The sequence below is a fragment of the Trachymyrmex septentrionalis genome, unplaced genomic scaffold (genome assembly GCF_001594115.1).
Source record: "Trachymyrmex septentrionalis isolate Tsep2-gDNA-1 unplaced genomic scaffold, Tsep1.0 scaffold66, whole genome shotgun sequence".
In the NCBI taxonomy this organism is placed as follows: Eukaryota; Metazoa; Arthropoda; class Insecta; order Hymenoptera; family Formicidae; genus Trachymyrmex; species Trachymyrmex septentrionalis.
In genome coordinates this window covers 1,258,693-1,265,901 of record NW_017305843.1, presented here as the reverse complement: position 1 = coordinate 1,265,901, position 7,209 = coordinate 1,258,693, and the positions used below count along the sequence as shown (strand labels likewise).

The 7,209-nt window shown below is 35.1% G+C and overlaps 1 protein-coding gene across 1 annotated transcript in view; it reads right to left on the bottom strand.

Moving 5' to 3' along the window:
• LOC108753171 (nephrin-like) overlaps nt 1-7,209 on the bottom strand; it is a 310,959-nt gene that overhangs the window by 11,786 nt on the left and 291,964 nt on the right. The window contains exon 12 of the mRNA XM_018494530.1: nt 4,461-4,775. Within this exon, the coding sequence (XP_018350032.1) occupies nt 4,461-4,775 (315 nt within the window). The remainder of the gene's footprint in view (nt 1-4,460; nt 4,776-7,209) is intronic.

Below are 7,209 nucleotides of genomic sequence, written 5' to 3'. Positions count from 1 at the left end.
TTTTTTTTTTTTTTTTTTTTTTTTTTTAATGAATTAGGATGATATTTTTTTATTAGTAACGATGAGTTACATTTTTTTGGGTAACGAATATATAATCGTTACTTTTATCGTCACTTTTACACAATACGTATGTGTATGGTACGTGTATAAGCGAGTTTTAAAAGGGAATGCTATATTTGGCAATATTGCAATTAACCATAATACCACTATAGATGTTGAATTCGTGTGGAACTGGTCAATTATCGACACAGATAATTGGATTGCTACTAAAAAAAGAGAATAAAATCAAAATTTGGTGAAAAAGTAATGGAAATTGTAAAGATTCGGTATTTTTGAATAACAATAATAAGTTATTTTTTTCAATGAGTAACAAATAACGGTAACGAGTTACTTTTTGAAAGTAACTTTCCCAATCCTGTGTAAAAGAGACGCATTAAGACTATCGATTATTTAAAGATCTTAAAAAACACTGAAAAACATGATGCTTTTATATAAAGTCGTAAAGAACGGAGTTCTTTCTCTCAGCATGTATTCACTCCTTTTTTGCAAACATTGTCATAAACAATTAGTCAATTTAGTCCATCGTATTTTGCACGATCATATATACTTGTTGAATATATTTTGTAATGAAAATGATTAAACTTTCTTGCAATAAATGAAATAGTTTAAAAATAGATTCACTTCTTAAAAATATACAAAATTGTCTACTAGAAATAATTGATATAACAACTGGACGGAAAATAACTGTGTTCGTTAATGTTTCTATTAGTTGAAATTGTCAAAATATCTATATTCAAATATTTATTCATTTCTTTTTTTCATAAACAAGTCCTAAATAGAATTTATAATATTTTTGAGAAGACTGAGCGCGAAAAGAATTGATATTTTTCGCTCATATGGCAATCCATCAAGGAATCGTCAAGACATATACGTGAACAAATGAAGCCTAATCAGTCGTAATATTGCTCGCTATAATGCATCCTCGCGTTTCCATAAGCTTGATCTCTTCAAGAGAGCTCGATCATGCCGATGGATTTTCATGAAATGTGCCAATCGTTCGTCACGCTGTGCACCGACGTATTTTAATGCAAAACGTCAAAATGCAATCGATACCTGCCAGTCATCGAACGAGACGAACCGATCCGTACACGTATTTTTATCACTTTTATCGCCTCAAAAGCTGCCATTCGATGGCGTGCAGTTGTTTGATCCAGTTCTATGAAGCTTTTTACATTGCGCGAGCAAAGTATACTTTTTTCCGGATGTCCAAGCCGAATTTCAATGATGTAAGAAATACAGTTGCCTTTCATTTATGTACAATTTTTTTGCAGTTGTAACACGAGAAAAATTTCGGATTCGTGACGAACGTTTCCATCATACGAGATACGATTCGCGCGGAACAAAGTTTGAATATTTTAGAAATACGCACACCTAAAAGTATAAGAATTGAAAATGGAATCGGAATTGCAGCGCTTTCGAATTCGGACTTTTTCCTTCTTTTACAAGAGCAGCACGTATCGCCAAGTCTTGTTAGTTCAGGCAGCGCGCGGCGGGATCGGATATAAATCGGGCGAGAGTGGCGTAAAGAACGGCGATTTGTAACGAAGGAGGGCCAGCTGAAATACGAAAGCCTTTTATAGTCTGGTTTACCCCTATCTCGGATCCGCTGCAGCGCAGTAGAGCGGATAAACGACGAAGCTGACGGGCTCTGTAGCCGCCGCCTATTAGCCGCGCATTATTAACGCGCGTAACACCGCTTAACGTCTGTCTACGTGCCACCTATGGGTTAATCGTGAGCAATTAGTTAGAAGAATGCGGCAGAGCGGCCCGGGGTCGCCGGTGCTTAAATCAGGCCGAGAAATTTGTTTAATGGGGTTACAGCGTGAAGCTACTACCGGAAAATACATTTCCCGCGACGCGGATGAATTTAGAAGCGCAAGCTAAAGCACCCCTACCTTGATAGCAAAATTCTTGTGCTCTCCTTTAAACATCGTTCCGATTAGAGCAATGCAATCATGTGATTTGCATTTCAATTTTAGTTAAACTAAAACGCTTAATACTGAAGAATTGGATAAATTAAATCCTGAATAAATCCTAAATATGTGTGCTTGAGAAGAACTTATTTTTTTTTTTTTTATTAATTTATTTCGAATTCGCGTAAAATAGATGTTTGTGCCGATAAATAATTATTAACGAGCTGTAACGAGTAAAAAAAAGTTGAGAATAACAAATAATTTTCATCAAAAGAAAGAAAAGCAAATTAGATGCATTTATCTTTTCAGCCTGTGTATAATATTGATGCGTGCAGTTATTATTATCTCGTTTGCTTCGTCTTTGAATGACGATATTACTTAATATTTATAGTGATGAACAAATAAGAAGGTACGAAACGGTCATTGACGACGAGCGATCATGCGCTGGTGTCGATAAAACATCTAATTACATACATTTTGTAAATGTACGCCTGCTACGATGCAGTTTTCTACACGTAACTCTAATACGCTTACAGTTTTACATGACATGTGCTTTGATTGAAGTAAAGAGATGATACCGCCATAATGCCGAATAGACGCGAATTTCGGATGGATGGATCCAATATCATCGTAACTCGTAGAAAAATGTAGATATGTTTTAGACGAGGACATGTTATACGGGAAAAAATTTTATATATATATGTGTGATGTATGAATATTCTGCAAATGTATTATATTACCGAAACTCGTATTATTCGTTCCAGAATAATATTCGTGTTGGAAAGTTAATAAACGCCGTTTTCGAAATATTTTATCATCAGTTTGCGACGGCAAACAAATGATAAAAATAATATTCCATAAAAAGTACTACGAAAAATATACTGAGTTGCACAAAATGACGAATTATTATATGATTTAAAAAGAATAGTGTTCTCTTCAAGCACTTTCCGTTTACACTTTGTTATGGGATTCTTTTCTATTTTAAGTATAACTTGGAAGTTTAACTGTAGCTGCTTATTCGATCACGCTGTCCTAAATTAAAAGTCTGTTATTTAACTTTTCCTTCATTTGAAAAAGATAATAAAAAAATCGCGTCAAAGCAGTTAAATACCTGCTTTCTTTAAAATATGTATATCTATCATATCTATGTGTATCAAATTATTTATGAGTAGTTTTGATCAAAACGCTTTGCTTGTTTCCAAATAGATCTTAAATGTAACAAGTCGTTCTATAGGAAGTTATAAGATATATACCTTGGCAATATATAATAGAAGAAGAATCAAATAAAATAGTTTGTTTTACAATTTAATTTACCGTTTTTGTGCTTGATTACTGTGTTAATTTACTGTTAAACATGCATTTGTCACATCAGCATCAATGGATATTCAGTTTCTTTTATCAAGTAACTTTGCTTAATTATTCTCTAATTAAATTATGAGTTACATTACCGTCAGGAAGGGAGAGAAATCGAATTCCATTATGAACTTATTACTGATTTAAACTTTTCCGCATATCCTATAGTTGTTTGTCTAACTCCGGGCGGTAATGAGGAATATCTAGTGCAAACTGTCTGGATGATCTCCGCGCGAATCAACACAAATGCACAGTATATTATGAGCCGTGCGCGCTTAATATACTCGTGAACTTTCATGCGGCCACTCAAAAAGCCGCTGAAATCGAGTTACGATGTTATTGCACGAGAGAGGATCAACATGTTCACACGAGCTCTACGATGCAAGGCCGTGCAGCGTAGCGAACAGTGCTCAAAATATTAGATCGATTCATAAGCAATATCCGTTTGCGACGCTTCCTTTATATTCCACTTTCCGTTCATATATTCCCGCCTATACATTTACGACACATTTGTTTTACGCTGCGCTGGCAAAGTATACGGGCGGTATTGTTACGACATTGGGGCAAAATCGGAAGACTAGTCGATAAATTATTTCGAGAGATTGAAAAAGATCTTTTACCGCCGGGGAGGCGATGTAATCACAAAAATTATGATAACAAATGAAATATTTACGCGATGTTGAAAAATTATTTGTTGATAGAAAAATTAAAATAAAACAAAGTGAAGTCAAATATCTTGGAGATCCACAGAACAATGTATGCACAAAAGTTTCTTAACAGTTGAGAAATATTTTTGTATCACTAAACGCGATACGTAAAAGTAAAATAGAATTTTGTTAATTACTTATTACTGTTACCGTCTTAATTTATGATCATTAATATTATTACCACTGTTACTAAGCATTATTGTTATTATTATTGCAGCACAGAACTCTACTTGAAACATAAAGCTGCTTAAAATCTCCGGAATAGATCCTTCCGGTCTCTAACGATACCGCATCGTTTCGGAATGCTTCGCGTTGTTCGAAGCTTACTTATGAATCGTCTAGTAAGTACATCGAGGACGACTTAATCGCGGATCGATTCGCGATCGATCATTCTCTCAGTTCAGTTGTTCGCAGCCGGACGACTCACCTGTTCGTCTCTCAGGGAGATTCAGGGTGGTGGCGCGAAAATGCACGGTCTCGCTGCGACCTTTGGCGTTAGTTGAGTAAATGGAAACCTCGTAGTTGCTGCCGGGGTCCAGATTGCTGACGGAGAAGACGGGCACCTTGCTCGTCTGGTTGAAGACAGTCGTAGGGCCGCCGCCCTTGCCGGACCCGGTTTCACGGTCCACTTGCATGGTGAACTTTTGCGGTAGGCCGCCGTCAAAGCCTTCTATGCATTCCACGTAGATCGAGTCGGTGGTTTGATTTAACAAGGAGCAGTTGTGCGGTGTGTCCGGGCGGCCTGTTGGATTCGCGCGCGATCAGCGTCAATATCGAGCACGATTTCTGCGTGTCGATTAACGGGCTAATTAGCGAACATGAATGAGTGCTTAATTGGCGAATTTGGAAGGTATCCTATGATACCACAGAGAATATCTGGCCGAGACGGAATTGATTCCGCAAACGAACATGATGGTGAAAACCGTTTGTGGTAGAAACTGTTAATTAAATTAAACACGTAATTGTATCTGGTTTATAAAGATATAATTTATTTAAATTGAAATTGTTTAATTGAGAGACAGAGTTTCTCTCTGCTGTTAAATTATTTCTATACGATTGTATATTTGTAGAAAAATTTCACAAAATTGATTTCACGCGACACGCGAAATTCCTGAAAGAATAATACTATACATCTACTTATTTTACTGTCCAGTCTTTTATCTATATATGCAAGGTTATTACATTTAAAGGTCACTGTTAAAGTAAATAAATGTCTTCATAAACTAAAATAAGTACCTATTTTAAACGAAAATCAAGCTTTCATTTTAGACGGAAAGAACTGCTGACGGAGCAACTGTCTCATGCGTGCTTCTAGATTTGATCACCTCTCATCGACCGATACGAGTTTAGTTTGAATTTTCGTTTTTGTTCGAGCAACTATGGTACTCAAATTGACATGTCCCTTTTACGCAACGTTCACTTTAATGACGATTTTTATTGCACGTTCCAGTAGTTTAGTACCAAGCGACGTACTAAAATGCGTTTGTCACGTATTGATACGTCCTGGTCCTCTACGACCTACCCCGATCTTTATGGACCTTTAAGAATACCTCCTACCGCGGAAAACGGATTCTTCCACCATGTGTGTAAAAATACTTGCGTCCTTTAACCCGTTTGCACGGGGAATCTTTATGCCTTCCACTGCGATAAAAACGTTGCAATATATTTATTTTCACGCGCGAACATATTTCGAACACGAAGACAATTTTTATGGTAAACCGTATTACATTGAATTGATTTTAAGAATGTAACACGAATTCATGACAATCCGAAGTACATAATTTAAATCAATCGTAAAAATCGCGCGAACGTTTATAGAAAATATTGATACGAAAGAATGTTGCAATAAGAGATGCAATAACTCGCTACTTTTCCAATATTTCATAAATGTATCTGAAGACAGTTTCTGTTGAATGCAAAGTTACACTGGTAACATTAAAGATATAATAATACCGATATAAATAGCGATTGTAAAGAGTTCTGTTAAAATAAATCATAGTATATATTATTATAATATCCAGTATTAATATACGGTTGATAGAAAAGTAGGATAATTAACGTTTTTTAAATCATAAGTGTTTTTATGTTCGATTTTTATTTTCGATTTCCTTCCACTATCTTAAAAATGCTAATTTTTTACTTGTGCCATTTTTCTATCAAACGCAGCAATATGCAAATATTATAATAAAGAAAATATGTACATTTATTTATAAAACATCGTAACTCCTGTAGTCATGATAGCAATTAAATGTAAAGTAATAATAATATGTAAATGTAAACGTACCGTCTTAATCGGTTTGCAGCTCTGAATTTACTCCAACATTTTTCTTTATTTTAAGTATTATTAGTTTTGTATCTTTATAGTAACAATTTCTGACTCATTCTCGAAGAATTCAAAGTACAAGAAAAGTACAAGAAAAGTACTACAAGCAAAAAAATTCAAACAGTACGTTGATTTATTGAAGTTACATTGAGTTCACCTTCCGGTTTATCGAAATGCCGATAATTCGATGAAGACGCAGTGAATTGCAGAACGCATTGTGTATTTATAATTCACCGGATGTCGGATGGTAGTGTTTCGACGACAAAAAGAGTAAATGCATCGAATCTATCGAACGCGCTTTTCAAGAGTTCCAGAATGGCACAACATTCGTCTGCTAAAATCGATTGCTATACTCTAAAAAGTTGTGTCGCAGCTGCGATGTCATCGAAAGATTTATCTGTCTTCGTTCTATTTGATTTATTCACCTGATGATGACAACGTTAATATCAGCGATTGCAGAGTCATATACAAGAAATATCAAACGTGTCACATCATTTATGATAAATGTAATTTGTGTAATTTACATGTTTGTATTTCAATTCAATCGTTCAATTCAAAAAAATTTAAATGCAGCACGCGATTACAAGTCAACTCGGAAAATACGTTGCGTTTATTGCATCATTTAATTAAGTCACTTTAAATTTGCATGTAGTACATTTTTGCAGAATTATTAATCACATTGTAATTTGGTCTCCAAATTGCATTACGTAGCGATTACAGGAGAAAATGCAGTGGCACATTTCATTACGGTATATCCAAGCGTGAAGAAGGCATTTGTATTTTAATAATTTCTATTTTTGATATTACCACGAGGATATATAATCCGTTTATAAGAATATACGCGATAAAAGAG